At 49.0% G+C, this 21,562-nt stretch overlaps 1 protein-coding gene and 1 non-coding gene across 2 annotated transcripts; both read right to left on the bottom strand.

Annotated features, from left to right (window-relative positions):
* Positions 1–475: 475 nt before the first annotated feature.
* On the bottom strand, positions 476–20,982 carry SESN2 (sestrin 2). The gene is made up of 10 exons (XM_012750848.2): positions 20,528–20,982; positions 12,083–12,148; positions 10,045–10,242; positions 9,477–9,659; positions 9,154–9,366; positions 8,143–8,293; positions 7,493–7,611; positions 6,954–7,144; positions 2,978–3,122; positions 476–2,325 (listed from the first exon to the last, which is right to left on the bottom strand). Exons 1-10 carry the CDS (start codon positions 20,615–20,617, stop codon positions 2,239–2,241), a joined length of 1,443 nt encoding a protein of 480 aa, XP_012606302.1. The 5' UTR covers positions 20,618–20,982; the 3' UTR covers positions 476–2,238.
* On the bottom strand, positions 11,545–11,703 carry LOC142869624 (U1 spliceosomal RNA). Its single transcript, XR_012918219.1, has one exon. It is a non-coding gene; the product is annotated as a U1 spliceosomal RNA (small nuclear RNA).
* Positions 20,983–21,562: the final 580 nt, after the last annotated feature.

Here is a 21,562-nt window from a genome sequence, read left to right as displayed (position 1 = left end):
AGAAGTCAGCAGTGGAAAAAACAGCAAGGTAAAATGCCAAGGCCCCAAGGTCAAGTAGACCCTGGTTGGAATCCTGGCTCCCCTACTGACTAGCAATGTGGCCTCAGCAATGCCACTTCCCTCTGAGTCATGATTCTCTTGCAGGATTGCTGCAGATTCAGAGAAATGGTCTCTGAGTATCCAGCCCAGGGCCAGGCTTAGTCAGAAAAATAAGATGGTCATTATTATTCCACAATGCCAGGCCAGCCACAGAAGGGTGGCAGGGCTGGACACCCAGGGGACTTTCAGTGCCAACATTCCCAACCTGCAATCACTGGGCACAAGAACTCGGCAGGGCAGCGGCCACAGGGTCAGGCCCATGATGCAATCACAGCTCCCTGCCTGTGCTATGAGGTGAACCATGACCTTCAGGAAACTGTGTTATGAGGTGAACCATGACCTTCAGGAAATGGAAAAACAGCCCATGAACAAGGAGTACAAAACAAAACCTCGGCGAATGTTTATTTCTCATCATACGGAACTGGTAGTAAAGCCAAAGAGTTCTGCACTTGAACACTGAATATCCCTCCCCACCTGCCCAGGGGACATTGACAGAGGCCTCAAGTCCCCTCCAGAACCCAAATCCCCATGCTGGGGCCCCTTCTCTCCCGGCATGTCTTTGCAGGGAGGGCTTTCAGGCACGAAGGGGGTGCGGCAAGTCGCTTCTCCGTGCCTGCACGGGTGTGAAATGTGGCACGCTGGCCAGGCTCCTCTACTGCCTGCTCAGAGAGGGGGGACAGGAACAGCAGCATCTCGGCCCTTGCCTTTCCTCAATCATCTCCAGACTGGTCAGAGAGGAGGCACAGGCTGCTAGAATACAGGCAAGAGAAGTTGTAATTCACAGTTATTTGTTACAGAAAGTGCCTGGATTGGTCCCAGGCTGCTTCTGCCTCCAAGCAATCCACTTAACAGCCAGAAGAGGGGACAGAAGGGACACTGGGAGGGGGTGGGGGTCCTTGGAAGGCACCCAGGAGAGACTGACTGCAAGAGTCAGAGGAGGGGGGAGGTCCCAGAGGCCTTTAAGATCCTGCTTAAGAAAACCGGTTTGCTGTTGGCAGGTTGGCCTGAGAATCCAGGGGGGCAGCATGAGACACTGTGGAAACTCAGACACACCCTACAGTCTGCAACTGTGGCAGTCAGAGATTTGGCAATGTAGCCATGGTCACCTGGCCAGAGGCAGGGCCCCACACAAGAGCCCTGCTGGGCTTGGTGCCAACTAAGCCACCTAGAAAAAGGCTTAACTTTTTGGCAAACATCTGCGGCAGAGTCACTGGAGACAGGGGAGTGGGGTGGCGGCCTCTGCATGGCAGGTGCGGTCTGGGGAGAGTGGCATTCTCCCTCTCCTCCCCCTCTCATACACTGGCTGCCGCCCCAGGGGTGAGGACCTACAGAGGTTTGAACCTCGGCCATTTAAGGACCAAAAAAAAAGAGAAATTATAATCTAATACTCCCTCTTCTTCAGAAGCCAAAGTGACCAACAGAGGCTCAAACTCTCTAGAGATAATCTGCTTTTTTGATATGCTTGGCCTTTTTCCTGAGGCCTCATACCGCCAGGCATAGAGAAAAGGATGAGGGTGAAGGAAGTCAAAAGAACTGAACTAGGATCTGGACAACCAGGGAACAAGAGGCCTATAAGCCGCCCAGCAGAATAGACTTTTGGGGAACTGGACACACAGACCAGCTGTGACCTTGACTTTCACATTGATGGGTGAATGGCAAGTGGGAGGTAATGAAATCTGGGAATGAGAAGGGAGGGTAGGCAAAGCTGCCTGGAGTGTTAGTCCCTGGAGCTGGTCACCCCTCTCCCTTGGGGGCCAGCCAGGGACTTTCCAGTCCAGGAAGGCCACAGCACTTGTGGCACATAAGTCCGAGCTCAGTCCATTTTCCTTCCTATGATCTCTGCCTCTGGCGGCAGGGGAAGGAGGAAGGGCGTGGACCCTCAGGATCTTCTAGTCCTTTTCCAGCTCCCAGGGGCAGAGCCGAGATCCCACTCAGTGCAATGATCCCGTCCATCCCAGTGAGAAAAAGGAGGGTGTGGCTTGGGGGCTGCATTTCACACACAAGCCCCCAGCCCAGAGTGGGCTGGCTGGGTGTGGGACACAAAGGGGTCTGGGTCTGTCTCCAGGTGGAGAAGTCCTTGCAGAGAAGAGGCTGCCCCTACAGTCAGCTGCTTCAGGCCCAGGTCCTGCACGGGAGGGATCAGGTCATGTAGCGGGTGATGGCACGGAGGGCATAGAGCAGCGCGGCTTGCATGCGGGCCTCCAGGAGCAGCAGGTTCACGTGGACCTGTGGTGCAGAGGAGGGCATGTTAGCAAGTGATGGCACTTCTCGCCATTCACACCCCTCCCAGACTGCCCCGATCCCTGACCACTTCCCTCACCCTTCCCTTTCCTACAGAGATGCCCTACACTTTGCTAAAGCTCCAAGCAGCTGGGTGCAAGGACTGCTGAAGAATTTCAAGCACAGTCATCCCTGTCATGACTAATCTCTTTATCACCGAAAGCTAAAAACAAGAGCTACCACTTAGCACCTATTTGGAATCAGAGGTTTACATACATTTTCTCATTTCATCCTCCAAACCACCTTGAAATACAGCAGAATTTATTCCCATTATAAAGATAAAAAGCTCAGAGAGGCAAAGTGGCTTGCCCAAAGTCACGCTGCTACCGAGTGACAGCATTATGATTTGAACCCAGGTCTACCAAGCTACCACTAAAGATACCATGTGAGGCAGGCACCCATGTTCCCATTTTACAGGTGAGAAAACTGAGTCTGAAAATCACACAGTGCAGTAAGACTTGAATCCAGGACTACAGGCCCAGGTGTCCCTCCCGCAGGACAGACTTAGTATTGGGTCCCTCAATGGGTCTTGAGCGCTTGTCATCTCCACTAGCTAGGCTTGTCTGCTTCCACCCTGCTCTTCCTGCATAGGTTGTACCTTCTCCGAGTGGCGGAAGTGTTTCCAGAAAAGGTTGTACATTCTTCGGGTGGTCTTCTCTGGGTAGCAGGCCACTGTCTTGATATAGACCTTGAGATTCCGCTCCAGGAGCTGGTTCACCTCCCCATAATCATAGTCGTCATATCTGGATGGAAAGGCCCCAACAGCATTATTCACCCCCTGCTCACAGAGGTAGCTCCTCTCCCCTACCCCCACCCTATAGAAAGAAGAACAGAGAGTAGCAAGAAAAGTCAGAATGTAGGAAGCAAGAAGAAGCCTGGTTCCTCTTAGAAAAACAGCTGATATCATATATCACAAGCCACAAGTCACAGGGGACCGCTCCAGGGAATGCACAGAGAATGAGCATGCTGTATTGAGTACCAACCACGTGCCACGTGGACATGTACTCATGGAATCCTCACAACTACTATACACTACCGTATATACAACTATTGCCTACAATATGTTATATTCATGAACCCCATTTTATAGATGAGGAAACTGAGATTCAGAGAAATGAAGTCACTTGCCCTAGGTGATACGGCAGGGAACGTTTCAAACCCAGCTCTGCCTGGCTCCAAGGCCCCACTCACTACCGTACAGTAAAGGCCATGGAAGATGGGGAGGAGGTCAGTGCATATTGACTCTGGAGAAGGAAGAGGGTTAAGGGTAAAAAGGAGCCAGAACACATTCTACAGAGGGGCACACTAAAGCCTGGAGAAGGCAATGAACTTGTTAAAAAGCAAGTTTAATAGTTGAAATTAGGGGGGGGGCATGGGCAATATAAGTCTGAAAGCAACTTTGCCATTCTGTGGTCCAATGAGTTAGGGCAGCCAACGTCATCACAGATCAACGTGGATGGGAAAGGCTGGTTGAAACTGGATGACAGATGAGGAAGACAAAGATACAGGAGCATGGACTATGTTGGAGAGTGGACAGGCCTAGACTTGAGCACAGGAACTAGCCTGGCCACGTTCTAAGATGCCCATTCTTGGCTACCCTTGAGTTGGAACCTGCCAGTGACCAGCAAGAGGATGGGCAATTAAGCAAAACTCAACCCACTCTGTGAAATTTATGATTTAAAGCTAGTAATACATAGAAACAAATTTTTCTATACAGAACATGTACCTTTTTAAAAATTGGGAGATAATTTTTTGATGGTTGGTATAAATTGTTAAAACAAAAAAAAAAGCAAGATAAATCATGTGTTCACTAAAATATACTCAAATAAATGAGTAAAATAAGTGAAATGAATAGGGAAGAAAATGACAACAGATCTTGTTTTTGTAAAATTATATATGATTTGTCTATTTGTGTACATAGAAAAAAGACAGGAAGAAACTATCTGATAACAGCAGGTAGTATCATGGATAATTTTTATTTTCTTTTTGTTATTTGCATATTCTAAATTTTCTAAAAATCAGGCTGTTTCTCTTTACAAACATCAAACATTTTTTAAATGAAATAATCATTATAATTTCAACTGCACAGAAGTGACAACATAAAGGAAAAAAAGCAAAGGAGAAAAACATCGTAGAATGTGGATGGATGTGGTTGTTGTACTAGAGTAGAATTCGGGGAAAATTTTTTTCTTAATACTTTGACCTTTCCATAATGTTATCAAAGTGAGATCTTTTTAAAATAAAAAGCTAATTAATGGGTTCACACCTGTAATCCCAGCACTTAGGAAGGCTGAGGTAGGAGGATTTGAGCCTAGAAGTTCAAGACCAGCCTGAGTTGGGGGGAGGGGGCATGAGCAATATATGTAACCTTAACACTTGCACCCCCATAATATGCTAAAATAAAAACAAAATAAAATAAAATGCTTAGCCAAAAACAAAAACAAAAAAAAACCCCACCAGCCTGAGCAACATAGCTAGACCCCATCTCTACAAAAAAATAAGGAAAATTAGCCAGGCATGATGGCATGTGCCTGTGCAGAAGGATCTCTTTTTTTTTTTTTTTGAGACAGAGTCTCACTTTGTTGCCCAGGCTAGAGTGAGTGCTGTGGCGTCAGCCTAGCTCACAGCAACCTCAAACTCCTGGGCTCAAGCAATCCTGCTGCCTCAGCCTCCCAAGTAGCTGGGACTACAGGCTTGTGCCACCATGCCCGGCTAATTTTTTCTATATATAGTAGTTGGCCAATTAATTTCTTTCTATTTATAGTAGAGATGGGGTCTCGCTCTTGCTCAGGCTGGTTTCAAACTGCTGACCTTGAGCAATCCGCCTGCCTCAGCATCCCAGAGTGCTAGGATTATAGGCGTGAGCCACCGCGCTTAGCCCAGAAGGATCTCTTGAGCCCAAGAGTTTGAGGTTGCTGTGAGCTATGATGACACCATTGCACACTAGCTTAGGCAACAGAGTTGCCTATCTCAAAAAAAAAAATTGTTCTATGCATATCCTTGACAAGCAATTTCACATCTAGGAAGGACTAGATGGACTATAAGGACTACAAGGACTTATGTATAAGACTAGTCAGTGAACATGGTGTTTGCCATAGTAAAAAACTATAACAACCTTAATGTCCAACAATAGGGAAATGATTGAATAATTACAGTACATACATAACAAAATACCATGCAGTGGTTAAAAAGCATGAAATATCTATTCATACTGATAAGAAAGGTGGTTCATACTAGATTATTAGGTGAAAAAAGAAAACTGTAGAATGTCAAATATGAGCCTATCAATTAAAAAAATATTGAAAAATCAGGAAAGATTTAACAAGCAATAAGATGAAAACGTAATTAACATTATACTATGCACCACTAGTAAATAACATTTTAGTGTGAGTCTTCCACACATTTTCCATGCTTGCATAAGTGTTTGGAAAAAAAGAACAAAGAGAAGATTCTCATTGGTAACCAGTTTTCTTTTCTCTCAATATAGTTTGAATATTTTTCCATGGCAATAGAAATAGGCCTCTATTGTAATATTTAATAGCTGTATCTCTTATGACTTAGATCTGGGAAAGAATTTTAAAAATTAAAGAAAAAAAAAGGCCATAATCCTAGCACTCTGGGAGGCTTTAGGTGGGAGGATCACTTGAGGCCAGGAGTTCGAGACCAGCCTGGATAACATAGCCAGACCCTGTCTCTACAAAAATAAATAAATAAAATTTTTTTAAAAAATAAAGTTTTTGGCCAGGCATGGTGGCTCACGCCTGTAATCCTAGCTCTCTGGGAGGCCGAGGCGGGCGGATTGCTCGAGGTCAGGAGTTCGAAACCAGCCTGAGCAAGAGCGAGACCCCGTCTCTACTATAAATAGAAAGAAATTAATTGGCCAACTAATATATACAAAAAATTAGCCGGGCATGGTGGCGAATGCCTGTAGTCCCAGCTACTTGGGAGGCTGAGGCAGGAGGATTGCTTGAGCCAGGAGTTTGAGGTTGCTGTGAGCTAGGCTGACGCCACGGCACTCACTCTAGCCTGGGCAACAAAGCGAGACTCTGTCTCAAAAATAAATAAATAAATAAATAAATAAATAAATAAATAAATAAAGTTTTTTAAAAATTTAAAAAATAAAGAAAATAATAGCTGCATATTTCACTGAATGGATATATCATTATTTTAAGTCCTCTATTGGTGGGCATTTATGTTGCCCTTATTTACTGTAACAGAAGAATTGCTACTCAGAATGCAAACATAAACATATAATATATATGTAGGCATATACATGTATATATGTGTGTAAATATGTATATACACACATATGAAACCATACTTATCTCTGGAGGTGGGATTAAAGAGTTTCATTTACAAAGTTCAAATAATAAGCACTTCTATTATCTCTTAAAATCAGCAAAAAAATTAATTTGCTTTGAAAAACAGTATAGGCAATAGCAGCTTCATTCCACTTGGTCTAAACAAACAAAAATTAGTATAGACAAGAAAGAGAAAGAGAAATGAAACAACTGTGAGCCCAGAGTAAAGAGCTGTAGTGCACACATGACCAGGGAGAGGGGACATGTGCTCACCTGATGCCGAAGACGCAGTGGATGTAGTTCCAGATGGCCCTGCGGAGCATGGAGGTGTCCACACCGCTGTGCATGGCGATCGTGTTGTAGGTGAGGCTATAGGCTGCCTGGAACTTCTCGTCCAGCAGCTGCCCACCCTCGGGGTAGAGCCGCTGGATCAGCGAGTAGCCATGGTCTTCCCAGGTATAATCCTTAGCAAGGTGGGAAGGGACTGGTGAGCAAATCTTTGGAGCCCAAAGCCGGTCAGAGAGACCCTGTCCTCTGGAGTCCACCTTGGCTCTCACAGTGCTCCCTCCCCACACCACACATCTCACACGCCACTTGCTCTGGGCCTGAAACACCAAGGAGGATGCACTTGGTGATGACCTTCTCCCTAAGATCAGCACCCCCTGAGCTAAGGGTGCAGATGGGCCCCTGTAGGATTCACAGGAGCCCATTGTGGAATCCTGAGGGAGAGAAGGTACCCGACTCTATAACCACTCAAACCAGCCACCCCTGCTCATTCACAAATCTGGAGCAAGGGCCAACTAGCGCCCTACCTGGGCACGGAAGGTTGGAGGTGCCTGAGTCCCTCGCCGGGTGAAGTCCTCATATCCAAAAGTGGGGTCTTCCACAAAGCACAGCATGTCTGGGTGTGGAGTGGGCTCCAGGATGTCAGCTGAGAACCAGAAAGAAGTCACAGTGAGGCTGAGGCACAGAGCACACAGGGTCCACTCCTGATTAATCATCCAAAGGGGGCAGGGCAAGGCAGCGTTAAGGGCCAAGAAAGCCCCTTGCTACAGTGTGCAGGACTTCAGCTAACCCCAGGCCTGGGGGAGGGGGCGAATCAGGCCTATGGACCCAGGAGGCAAGGCCCCTAGCAACAGTGATTTATGGAGTTGCTTGCCCTGGGACAGGCTCTGTGCTAAGAGCTTGGCTTCTATTGTCTCATTTACCCCGCACACCAATCCTGAAGCCCTGAGACAGGAAGTGACTTGTCAGTAGTCACACAGCCAGAAAAGCTAACAGGCCAGGGTTCAAAGCCAGGTCTGAGCCCACAGCCCACGTTTGGAAGGTCTTGGAAGGGAGGTTGAGAGGTGGCTGTCTCTGGAATACAGGAGGTTTGGTGCACGGAGCTGGGACTACTGCCCACCAGAGATGGGGCAAGCAGCGGGCAGCCCCTGGAGCCTGGCTGCTTGTGGTCCCGTACCTGAGGGGGTCACCAGCAGGCTCTCTGACTTCTCCAGCTCGAAGCGGCTCTCCATCTCCTCCTGGGATGCTCCCTCGTCCCGCAGCAGGCTCTCCTGCAGCTGCCTCATGCGTTCCATCAGAGCCTCCACGTCGCGGGCCGCCTCGAAGCCCTGGAAGAGGGGCCCAGTGGTGACCGTCTATTCCTCCTCCCTCAGCCTCTGGCAAGCTCCACGCATCCTTCCCGCGTGCCAGGCTTTCCTGAGTGATCACAAAGGCCTAGTGCAGCCTCTGTGCCAGCCACTGTGTGGCCAGCTCACAGGGTCCATGCTTCCCAAAGTGAAATTTACGAAGCTGCGGGAAAGACACGAGTCTTCCCTGGGCACCAACTTCTCTCTCACAGGTAAGGAACTTTTTAAAGTATCTGTATTTTTTTTAAAAGGCCACATTATGAAATGAGAGGCATAATTAATTAATTAGTTAATTAATTAATGATACAGGGTTTCACTCTGTCTCCCCAGGTAGAGTGCAGTGGCATCATCATAACTCACTGCAACCTCCAACTCCTAGGCTTAAGTGATCCTCCTGCCTCAGTCTTCCAATTAGCTGGGAATACAGGCGTTCGCCACCATGCCTGGCTAATTTTTCTATTTTTAGTAGAGACAGGGTCTCGCCCTTGCTCAGGCTGGTCTCAAACTCCTAGCCTCAAGCTACCCTCCCACCTCAGCCTCTTGAAGTGCTAGCTACAATTATAGGCCAAACTTTGTATTTTTAAAGCACTAAAATCTGGCAGACTGTGAGCCTATGGGGCTACATACTGTGAGAGGTCAATCACCTGGTATTTCATTTAATCTTCACAACCCACTGTGAGTAAAGGTCTTTATTCCCATTTCACAGGTGAGGAAACTGAGCCTCAAAGTCAAATAACTTTTTATGGCCTCAGTGTAAGGAGATTGGGAAGCAGTGGCTTCCACCCAAGGACCAGAGGCCATGCCACCTTCCTCCCCAACCAAGCCCCAGGCCTGTGACTCACCCCAGAGTTGTTCAGTGGGTCCCCGCTTGGGGGAGTGCTTTGCTCACTGGGGGGTGAAGGTGCCTGGGGGGCAGGGCTTCCCTCTGGGTCCCCCTCAGGGAGGATGCCGCAGCCAAACACGAAGGAGGCCAACGAGTGGCAGTGGGTGAGCAGGACCAGAGCCTGAATAAGTTCCGCCAGGGACCAGCTGTGCTCGCCCGTCTTCAGCAAAGCCTGGAGGGGAGGGAAGACCACACCTGCTCAGTGCCTGCCCCTGGGCTGCCCTCCACGCCCCAGCCAGGCCCCTGTGGTTCCTTGGGGACCCGCCTCCTTCCCTACTGCACCTGGATGTGCTCCTTGGTGATGAGCCACGGCCGATGTGCCAGCAACTTGTTGATCTCGCTGAGTTTGCGCAGCTTCTCAGGGGCCCGGTGGAGGCCCAGTAGCCACTCGGGGTCACCACCAGTCTGCAGAAACTCAGCCATGTGGGAACCCACCAGGTAAGAACACTGGTGGCGGGCAGCAGCCTGTGGAGGTAGTAGACAGGGCCTGGGTCACCCTCCTTCTTCTGTGCCCCGCTCAGGGTGGGTACCCCGTGGAAGAAGATATCGTAGGGCTCACTGTTGCCTACGAGGTAGGAAACCTAGGCTCTAACCCCAGCCCTGCCACCAGCTTGCAGGTCACCTGACCACTTTGCACCTCAGTTGCCCAGTCTGCAAAGTAGGCATTAAAGATGCCTCTATTCAAAACCTAAAATTCTACAAATGGTCAGAGAAAGCCAGGGCTTCTCTTTGCTCTATGCTGCCTTCCCTCCTGGCCTAAGGAATAAGCTCAGAAAACTCCCAGAAAAGAGATCCGAAGACAGAACCCTCTGTGCAGCCGCTCTATAAGTGTAGGCCCAGACAAGCTCACCATAATGGCAATGTAGTGGCGCCAGGAGCTGGCCAAGGGGCCATCCGTGTGCAGCAGCAGGTAGTGCAGGCGCCAGAAGCTGTTAAAGTAGTCAGGGTGCAGCCCCATCACCACCGCCAGGTTGTCCACCCGCCCTGAGGACATCAGCGCCTCCAGCCCCAGGTGCTGCTCCAGGCTCTCAGCCCCCTCCCGAATGACCTGCAAAGCAAAGGAGAGACCGTGGGTTTCCTTCCTGCCCTCCCTACACAAGAGATCCATGCGTTCTTTGTGGTGAGTTTTTAATAGCAATAAAATGAAAACCACCACCATGCCCAAAAAGGGGGAATGCGGAGGAAAAGACATTTTAGTAAGTAATTAAACGAATACCTGTTAAGCACCCTATATAATAATAATAGCCAATAACTTACATGTGTAATGCCATATACCAAGAACCGTTAAAGCACTGTATATATACCAATTCATTTAACTCTAGCAACAATTATTAAATTGGAATTCTATTTTCTCCATTTTTAGATAGGAAAACTTAGGCACAGAGATTAAAAGTACAAGTTCTCCTCCCTTCATGGAGCTTTAATTCCATCACTGCAAATGCAGACAGGCATGGGGGTGGGTGCAAAGTAGTTCACACATGCTGAGTGCTTTGCCCAGGCCATGTCCGTGCCAAATCTGCGCTTGGAGCTGTCCCTGCCTTATCTCATTGCATCTTTGCAATAATCCTATGAGCTGAATACTGTTATTTCCCCCCCTTGACAGAGGAAACCAGAGATTTTGTTATTTGCTCAAGGTCACAGATCTGGTAAATGACAGCACCAAGATCCAAATCCAGATTAACTCCAAAGCCTATTTCTTTCCTTTACTATAGAAGAGTAGTTATTTGTAAATAAAACACAAGAGCAATATTTCAGTTTAGAATTCTGGGCTACAGACAAGTAATCAGCGAGTGGTTGATCACTTTACACTTACAAAGGAGGGGAGGAACTGGGAACATAGACACTTGCTAACAGCTCATTAACCACTTGGCCTACACATTCAGGAGAGCAAGGAGGAAAGGAAACAAAAAATTCATCCTTGTTCATTGAAGGCCAAAGAAAAATCAGGAAACTGTTTTAAATCTTTTCTGCGTTTCCCAGAAGTCCCGCACGCTTGAATGTAAGTTCCATGATGGCAAAGATTTGTGTCCGTCTCATTCACTGCTGTAACCCCAGCACCCAGAATGGCACCTGACATAGATTAATCATTCAGTCGGTATCTGTTAAACGTCTGAATGGATTCAGTAGATGAAAGCTGTCTCTGTTGCACTAAGTGAAAAAAACAAACAAACAAAAAAACAGGGTGTAAACTATGACCTCGGTTCTGCATTGAAAATAAGTACCCTGTACTGAACAAAAGCCCTGCAAAACAGTAGCAAATGGTTAACAGCGATGGTCTTTTGGGGGCGGGGGCGGGGGATTACAGGAGATCAGAGATTTCTGAAACACTGGAAAAAAAAATTTTTTTAAACAGGGAAAAGCAGAACCAGTTTCCCACTACAAATTATGCAGTGGAGTTTCCCGCATTTGGGGAAATCTCATGGGTCAGCACACCCGGCGTGCAATGGATGAGCCTCACTCTGGGAAAACTACCTTCATGATCATGGTATCTCCCCTGCCAGATGAGTATGGAAAAAATTGTTTAATAATAAACATACATTACTGTTGAAGCAAAAAAAAAATTGTAACATATGCACAGTCAGGGGTGAAATAAGATAGATAGTTCTATCTCTATCTTATTAAGGAAAAACAGGTGCTGATCTGGGAATCAAAAGTTTGGCCATTACCTGGCTGTATTATTGGCACTTTATCTCTGAGTCTGTTTCTTCCCAGTAAAATGGGGTTCATAGGGCCTGCTTCACAGAGCTGCTCTGTGAATTAAATGAATCAGGAATCTGAAGGGGTAGTTTCAAAGTTGCAATTTAAGGAACAGTAAAAGACCCTCACCCACCAATGCCTATGTCCTTTCTTCCCAGGCACCAAAGATTCTTTACCCCTTCCAAACTTACCTCCTCCACCGGGATGAAGGCGCTGGGCCCTCGAGGGCCTCTCCGGGCTCGGCTCTCCCTCTGCTCCTGGGAGGAACATCAAGGTTAGTGGGTGGTGGTGGTAAGAATAAAAAGGACAGTTATCAGGCAAGGTGTCTCATGCCTGTAATCCTAGCACTCTGAGGTGGGAGGATTGCTTGAGGTCAGGAGTTCGAGACTAGCCTGAGCAAGAGTGAGACTCTGTCTCTACTAAAAATAGAAAAAATTAGCCAAGTGGGGTGACTTGTGCCTGTAGTCCCAGCTACTCAGGAGGCTGAGGCAGGAGGATTGCTTGAGCTCAGGAGTTTGAGGTTGCAGTGAGCTATGATGACGCCACTGCACTCTGCCCTGGGAGACAGAGCGAGACTGTCTAAAAAAAAAAAATCTGTTATCTCTTTAGCCATCTCCTTCTACCCTACAGGGGCTACAGCCAGCTTTTAAGACCACCCTTCTGGTACACCCTGCACAGAGAAGCCAAGTGGGAGGTGTACACCTGTTGGGAAGGGGGCAGGTTGCACAAGGAAGAGGACTTATTCCAGGCTGAGTTCTTTAGAAACTGGGCAGGGACCCGGGAGCCCCAGCACCGCTGGGGTGGGGGTGTTATATACAACCACCATGTTGCACATCTCTAGGAGACCACCTTTTTAGCAGCCCCAGGGAACTCATACAAGAACCCCACCCACCCCATGGTTTATATCCTGAAGCCAAATAACCAAGTACCCCAGAAGCCTAAGAAGCAGCTTCAATTTCTCTTGAATTATCTTTTTTTTTGAGACAGAGTCTCGCTTTGTTGCCCAGGCTAGAGTGAGTGCAGTGGCGTCAGCCTAGCTCACAGCAACCTCAAACTCCTGGGCTCAAGCGATCCTGCTGCCTCAGCCTCTCGAGTAGCTGGGACTACAGGCATTCGCCACCATGCCCGGCTAATTTTTTCTATATATATTAGCTGGCCAATTAATTTCTTTCTATTTATGGTAGAGACGGGGTCTCGCTCTTGCTCAGCCTGGTTTCGAACTCCTGACCTCAAGCAATCCGCCCGCCTGAAGGACTATAAGAGTTAGTTTTACAATAGGAATAACCAATGGAAGGGTGGTGGGGCTAATTTATCTGAAAGGCCATGGGAGGAGGAGGTAGGGTTTTAAGCCAGTTGTTCAGGTTTATATTTCAGAAAGTTAATCTGGCTGCTGGGTAGAGGATGGACAGGAGAGGAGAGGGCAGTGGAGACAGAGAGACAATTGGTGAGGCTGTGGGTGGTGGTCTAGACAAGAGATGGTGGTAGATTGTTTTTTGTTTGTTTGTTTTTGAGACAGGGTCTCGGTCTGTTGTCAGGGCTAGAGTGCAGTGGCATCATCATAACTCACCACAACCTCAAACTCCTAAACTCAATCCTCCTGCTTAGCCTCAGGAGTAGCTGGGACTATAGGCAGGTGCCACCATGCCTGGCAAATTTTTGTAGAGACCAGGTCTCACTCTTGCTCAGTCTGGTCTCCAACTCCTGACCTCAAGTGATCCTCCAGCCTTGGCTTCCCAGAGTGCTGGGATTATATGCATGAGCCACCACACCCAGCCAAATGGTGGTAGACTATGAAGTAGTGGTGGCAGGAGGATAATAAATGATAATTCAAGGCCTGGTGCGGTGGCTCACGCCTGTAATCCTAGCACTCTGGGGAGGCCGAGGTGGGTGGATTGCTCGACGTCAGGAGTTCGAAACCAGCCTGAGCAAGAGTGAGACCCCTAGACTCTCTGGGCCTTAAGCCTGGACAAAGAAGGTAGTTGAGTTGATTGCTCAGGCCCCTTTCAGCCCACACTTTGGGGAGCTGCCAACCAGGCTGGTCCAAGTTCAGCATAGTAACCACCCTGGTCTCCAAGCACTCCCTTTTCAGCTTCCCTCCTCCTCCCTCACCAAAGAGAAAAAGCCCAACAGCTCAGTCTGGGAGATAAGGATTGCTGACTCCACAAACTGGCCCTCCCCTTCAGGGGATCTGAGGACAGATAGAAAACTATAGGAGGAATAGGGCAGGGCAGGGCAGGGCAGGGCAGAGCTGGGAGGGGCGGGTGGGAGGGCCCACTAGAGGTGCTGGGGAGGGACAGGGAATGCCAGCTCCCTCCAAAATTGAACCCAGGAGCTGTCGAAGGGAGGAGCTGACACCTGTAGGTCTTGGCAATTAGTCTGGATCCATCAGCATTTTCCAGCAATAACTGATGATGATGATAATAATAATGTCCAGTTAAAAGACAAGGGCTCTTGACACAAACTTTTTGGGCTCAAATGACAGCTCTATCACCTGTTAGCTATATAAGCCTCAGTTTCCTTACCAAATAATGGAGAAAATACTTATTTTCACTGGGTAGTCAGGAGGATTTAATGAGCTAACACCATACAGCTTACCTCTATATCTCCATCACAATAAGCACTTAATACAATTCGCTATCATTAACCTCACTGTTATTTCAAACAAGGGCTTCTCAATCCAAGCAGTACATTAGAATCTCTTTGAGGCTTATTTATTTTCTTTTTCACCAAGTAAACCTGGTATTATTTATTTATTTTTTAAGGGGAGTGAGTCTTACTCTGTCACCCAGGCTGGAGTGCAGTGGCACAAGCTTTCTTAAAAATACCCACGTCAGGCACATGCCTGTAATCCCAGGTAGTCGGGAGGCAGAAACAGGAGAATGGCCTGAGGCCAGGAGTTTGAGACTAGCCTGGGCAACATAGCAAGACCCCATCTCAATTAAAAAATATATACTAATGCCAAGGTCCTACATCCAGTAATTTTAATTTAATTAATCTAGGGTGGTGCCCCAGCATAACAAACAGCCAGGGTGAGGACCACTGTTTGCACTACTTATTGATCACTTTCTCAAGTATAAGGCACTGTGCTAAGTGCTTTCCAGGTGGAAACAATTTGTTAATTCAACAAATTTTTAAAAAAATTTTTACTGTCAATTTCACTTGAGTATGGCTGACAAATATTTTTGATGACTATATTGCAGGCAGCAAGAACACAGCAGTGAAAAGACAAAGCCTCAGACTCCATATATTAATAATTCAGTACCTAATGGCAAAAGACAAACAAATGATGAATAGGATTTTAAATCATAGATTCCACAGAGTGAAATAAAGCAAATGAATGTATGATGGGTGGGAAAGTGTGCGATATTTTAGTGTAAGTCGACAGTAAAAGCCACCGAAGGGGTGGCCTTTGAGCTGATATCTAAATGATGAGAAGGCAACAGGGCGGGTAAAGGTCCAGGGACACCAGCATTCCAGCCAGAGGGAACAGCCAGAATAAAGCCCCAAAGGCAAGACCAAGAGGATTTGACTCCAGGGCTCCACCCTGACTTTGACTCCAGGGGAAGTTCTGGGGGGAAATAGGCAAGGCAGGGGCACTGCCTCAAGATGATATCTCCAAATCAGCCCTCTCCCCATTCCCTGGCATAGGGAGTTAATAGCAACAGTGGTTTGTAACAACACTGGTTACCGATGGCTAAGCAATGACTTCACACACACTACCTACCAGGGGTCCTCAAACTGTGGCCCGACATTTATCCTATCCAGCCAGGGTGTTTTTGCCTACTGCTGCCTGTCCTGCTTAGCAGCCGACTTGTCCCAGGCCCACAGTGCGCATGTGTGGAATGTGCCGCACTTTCCAACGGCCCTCCAACAGTCTGAGGGACAGTGAACTGGCTGCCTGTTTAAAAAGTTTGAGGACCCCTGAGTCCTAGACTTTAAGGTAGAAGCTACTAGTAGGGCCCTCATTTCACATATGAGGACTAAAGCTCGGAGAGGTCAACTCACTTCTGGCCACTCAGCTGGGAAGGAGATAGGAGAGCTGGGGGACTCAAATCAGGTTTCTGCAAGTGCAGAAACAAGTCCCCACTCTCTAAACTTTTCAATGTCTCAATAATCTCCAGATGTTTGCACCTGAGGCTCACCAGCATCGAGAAGCTCTTTCTCTCTGCCCACAATCACAGCACCTGTCACACTGTTTCTCACCTTGAAGGCACACACCAAACCTAGTTCCTTGTTGCTACCCTAGTATTTCACACAGCACAGTCCAACAGAATTTTTTAATTTATTTTTCATTTTTAAAATGTATTTATTTATTTTGAGACAGAGTCTCACTCTGTTGCCCAAGCTGGAGTGCTGTGGCATCAGCTTAGCTCACAGCAAACCTCAAACTCCTGGGCTCAAGCTATTCTCTTGCCTCAGCCTCCCGAGTACCTGGGACTACAGGCATGTGCCACCATGCCTGGCTAATTTTTCCTATACATTTTTAGTTGTCTGGCTAATTCCTTTCTATTTTTAGTAGAGACAGGGTCTCGCTCTTGCTCAGGCTGGTCTCCAACTCCTGAGTTCAAGCAATCCTCCCGCCTTGACTCCCCAGAGTGTTAGGATTATAGATGTGAGCCACCACACCCGGCCCAACAGAATTTTTTGCTATGATGGTGTGCAAATAAGGGAGTCCCTAGTCACTGTAGCTGAGCATTTGAAATATGACTAATGCAACAAAACAATTGAATTTTTCATTTTAATTTTAATTTATCTAAATTTAAATAGCCATATATGGCTAAGGGCTACCATATTGGACAGCACACGTTCAGCATACCCAATAAGGCATGATTCCAGTCCCATTTTACAGATAAAGAGAAACCCAGAGGGGGCAGGTCTCCTGCCTGAGGTAACACAGCTAGTGTGGGTTGGAGGGAGAACCAATGGTGGCTATTCCTATAGTTTCAACTGAGGAGATCACATGGGGCAGCAGGAACACCGAAGTCAGACAACTCACTGGGTAGCCACTCAACAGGAAGGTCTTCAGGCAAGTTGCAAAGAGGGTAATGGCCTTAGAGTTCAGCGCCTGGCTCCCAACGTAAGGGCTCACTACATGTTAACTTTTATATTAGCACAGGTAGTTAGTTGCACACAGGTTCCATTTAATTTTCATCCATTTGGGAGTAAAGGGGGCCTTTATTTTGCACACAAGGAAAGACTGAGGGTCCAAAGGTTAAGCACTAGTTGACAAGTGGCCAGTCTGAGATTTGAACTCAGGGTTGTTTGGCTTCTATGGTCCTTTCCACTCCATCATAACAGCTTCTGGAAATGGCCCTAGGACTGGAGATTTGAACCCAGCTCAGTCTGGCTTCTAGGGGTTCTATCCACTACTCACACTGGCCTCCTAGAGAAACTCTAGGTGTCCTTCCTCCCTCCCTTTCTCCCTCCCTCCCTCCCTCTCTTCCTTCCTTGATTCCCTCCCTTCCTTCCCTCCTTCCTTCCTCCCTTCCCTCGCTCTCTTGCTCTTTTCCTCCCTCCCTCCCTCCCTCTCTCCCTCTCTCTTTCTTGATGGGGTCTGACTTTGTTGCCCAGGCCGGGGTGCAGTGCTGAGATCATAGCTCCTTGCAGCCTCAAACTCTGGGTTCAAGTGATCTTCCTGCCTCAGCCCAGCCTTTATTCTATTTTTCTTTTTTTTTTTTTTTTTTTTTGAGACAGAATCTCACTCTGTTGCCTGGGCTACAGTGCCGTGGCATCAGCCTAGCTCACAGCAACCTCAAACTCCTGGGCTCAAGTGATCTTCCTGCCTTAGCCTCCCAAGTAGCTGGGACTACAGACATGCCTGGCTAATTTTTTCTATATATTTTTAGCTATATTTCTATATATTTTCTTTCTATTTTTAGTAGAGATGGGGTCTCGCTCTTGCTCAGGCTGGCCTGGAACTCTTGAGCTCAAACGATGCATCTGCCTGGGCCTCCCAGACAGCCTTTATTCTTGATATCCTATCTAGAGCCCTCGAGTCCCTCGACTCAGCTACAGATACCTGCAAAGTCACTCTGCAAGCTAGGAGGGAGCAGACATTATCACCCCCTAACTCCAGCAGCTGAACTCAGAAATTTGCCTGGATTTACACCTGAGAAGACAATACAGAGCTATGGCCCAAGCAGCCCCTGACCTTCAGCCCTGTAGGGGGCTGGGAGGGCAGAGTGTGAGTGGTGCCACACATCTGTCCGCCCATCATGAGCTGGGCACCAGGCTAAGTGCTTTACACATCTGATCTGATTCCTCACAACCAGCTAGAGGGAAATAGGTCTTGTTATCCCTTGTTTACAGACAGGCTACTAAGGTTTGGAAAGGTCCTCTCCCAAATGAGCACAACTCAGATCTGACTCCGAAGCTTGGACAGTTCACTAGGGTCACCTAAGCCAATGAGGGGCAAATAGTTACACTTACTGGGTGCAAAGAACAGTGCTGGGGATGAGACCCGTGAGGTGTCTTGAGTCCAACAGGGTGACAGGAAAGAAACACCTAATTACACAACTGTTTCACATAACTGGGACCAAAGCTCCTACAATGGAGAAGGGGACTGGAAGAGGGTGTGCAAGGGGACTTATCTGGTGAGGGAAGAAAGGCTTCCCTGAGGAAATATCTGAGGAAGTTATTCTAGAACCCAATATGGCTTTGAAAACATACTACCAGCACTAACTAGTGTAAAGTCCTTGGAACTTTCTGGAGATACACACATTCGAGGGTCTTGATCCCCTGAAAGGCAGTGTGTGGTGTAGGGGGAGTTGAGGGGTCTTGGGCACCAGGCTCTGTAAGATCAGAACCCTGCTATCTTCTAAGGATCCACTGAAAGCGGACATCTTCCCAAGGTCCTCTTTTTTCAAGAAACGATACGTGGAAATATGCCAGACAGCACCAGCCTTCCCCACTCACTGATGAAACATGGCTTCTGTCTAAAGGCTACTCCTGCGAAGCCTGCCTGGACCACCTGCGGCACTATTTTCTCCCTACACCACTTCCAGGTGCTGTGCTGGAGAAGGGTGTACTGACTCTCTCCTCCCGCAGGCAGGAAGAGGCGCAGGCACCATCTAGTGACATATTCCCATGAAAGGGAAACGTGAGCCCTGGCCGCATTCTGTTAATAGCTCGCATGTTTTATACAGTTAGCATGTTCTAGGCACTGTGCTTCAGCCTTTGCTTGAATTCTGAGTTAATTCTCCCAAATATCCCTCAGAGATACTATAAAATTCCCATGGGAAGAAACAGGGGATCAGAAAAGTGATGCCTAGGCTGTGGCCACACAGCAAGTTAGCAAGAGGGCTGGGACAGGAACGTAGCGCTCACTCTAGTGCCCAGGTGCTCTCAATAATAACATCAAAGTGTCTTGGTCAAAGTCATATGGCAGAGAAGTGACAGGAGTGAGGGTCATTCCTACACAGGGCTCCATGGTGGGGAAGTGTGAACAAGCTAAGAGAAAATCCAGACACAAACCACACACTGCTGGAAGTGGGACCCCCAGAAACCATGTTGCTCAGAGAAGAGCAGAAATTTTCCAGAGTTCGCCCAGCTTAGTACTAGCACTCCGCCAACTCTCAGTCCCAGCCATACATACACCTCCACCATGCTCCAGGCCTTCGAACTAAAGAAACAAGCAAAACTCTCTGTAGGGCCAAACACTCTCCACAATCCTAGAGACACCCAGGCCAAAGAACTCGGTGGGGCTACTGAAGAAAGCCTCTCTCTAAGCACCTTCTGGGCCTCAATTTGTTCATCCTGTAAAATGGGGCTATACTGTAGCTTGTAATATTTTGCAGGTTTAGTCTTGAGGACTCAGGGAAAAGGCTGGCAAGTACTAGGTACTTGATAAATGATAAACTATCCATTATAGCTGTTGAGGGTGGGGGGTGGGGGAGTGCCAATTGTTAGATTAGGTCCACCTTATTCCAGGCCTCCGTGCAAAGCCTTTCCGGGCTACGCCGCGGGGAGTTCCCGAGAAACAAACTTCTGGGACCTCAGACCACTTACTTCCCAGCGCTCAGCCTAATCCGCGGTTGGCTTCGGGAGCCGCAGCCAGGGCTGTCCCCTCTCCCCAGCGTTGGCAGCCGCCGCCGCGACCCGGGCGGCCTGCCAAGCCCCCAGAGCACCCGCGGCCCCCCCCCGCCCCCAAATCAGGGGTGCTGGTGGGTTGGGGGCAAGGTCGACCTTCGCTGGCAAGTCCCAGTGCCCCAGCCCCCGCGCTGGGGGTAGGAGTCGGGCCGTATCCTAGAAAGAGTCCCCTGCCCGCCGGCCCCCGCTAGGAGGAAGGGAATCTGCGGAAGGGGGCGGGGAGGAGGAGTGGTCGGGCCGCTCCGGCCGGGATTTGCCTGGACTTGAAGACGCTCTCGACAGGAGTCTAAACCCCGGAGAGCTTGGAGAAGGCTATCCCCTCATTGGCCAGGAGTCCGAGGGAGCCCAGGAGAGCTCCACTGCCCCGGGGGGAGGGGGAGGGGGAGGGGAGGGCCGCGGCTGTCAGTTGATGCAACCCCAGTCCTGGGTTACGCGCTCCACTCCCCTCCCCGAGCCCGGGGGGCGCAAAGACTAGGCTCGGGGCAGCTTGAGGCGCAGAAGCGGCGCAGGGTTCAAGGGAAGAGTGGCGTCGCTCGGCCGCTGCTTACCTCTCCCGGCCCGGAGCCGCCGACGCCGCCCGGGGCGAACGGCAGGTAGCCCTTGAGCTCCGCGCGGCACTCAGAGTCCGCGACGATCATCGTGTGCGCCAGGACCCGCCGCGGCTCGCCGGCCACCCGTGCACCGGAGGGGGTTTTGGACGGCCGCACGCAGGAAGCCGGGACTGGGCGCCGCTGGGGAGGTTCTAGAACCCCGGGGTGGCTCTCTGGGTTTCAGAACCCTCTGAAATCGGAGAACGGCCGCCGCTGTGCTGGACTCTTCCCCCTGTCTGGCTGCTGGAACGGTAAATGGCCTCGAGGGCCCGGGATTGGCCGTGGCGCAGGGGTTTTCACGGCCTCAGAAGTCCGCAGTGGCCAGGGCTGCTCGCGGACCCAGCGCTCCTCAGCATCCCCGCCGCGGAACTGCCGGCGCTCGCCGGGCTCTGACACTAGCAGCGCCGCTCAGCCCGCTGCGGTCCCCGGGGGAGGGCGGGGACACAAAGCCCCGCGGCGCAGCCAATCAGATGTCTGTTTCCCAGGGAGGCGGGGACGACACCCCCCTCTGGAGCCAACCGCTCCACCAATCGGCTCCGGGAAGTGCCCGGGAACTCTGGGAGCTGTAGTTGGCCTTGGACAAATGCTGCAAACTTTTGCAAGAGGGTTTAGTCAGATCTCTGGCAATACCAGACGACAGTGACACCCCAGAGAGTCATTAGGGTTGCGTGATAAAAAGGGACTTTACCGGGCTGGTCAGAGAGCTGGGTGTGAAATCTCTCAAGTGAATTCTTCATCTTTTCCGTTCCTGGAGGGACTGGTTAAGGTTTAGGAGAGGTTTGGTCCCTGTGTATCCAGTGGTGCTGAACACCAGATCTTTGGAGGTTAGAGGACACAACCTTGTTACCCCTGGGCTTGGGAAAGACTCCACTTCCAAATGTTCCAGAAACAGAGAATTCGCCTTATTTGTGGAGTCTCTGGAAAAGCCTTCATTCCTTGAAATGCCACTGGTAACCTTATGTCTAACCTCAATCTCTACTGCTGCAGTTTTCA

This window comes from Microcebus murinus, chromosome 2 (assembly GCF_040939455.1).
Source record: "Microcebus murinus isolate Inina chromosome 2, M.murinus_Inina_mat1.0, whole genome shotgun sequence".
Classification (NCBI taxonomy): domain Eukaryota; kingdom Metazoa; phylum Chordata; class Mammalia; order Primates; family Cheirogaleidae; genus Microcebus; species Microcebus murinus.
The sequence above is the reverse complement of the archived record's forward strand: the minus strand, read 5'-3'. Positions and strand labels throughout refer to the sequence as shown.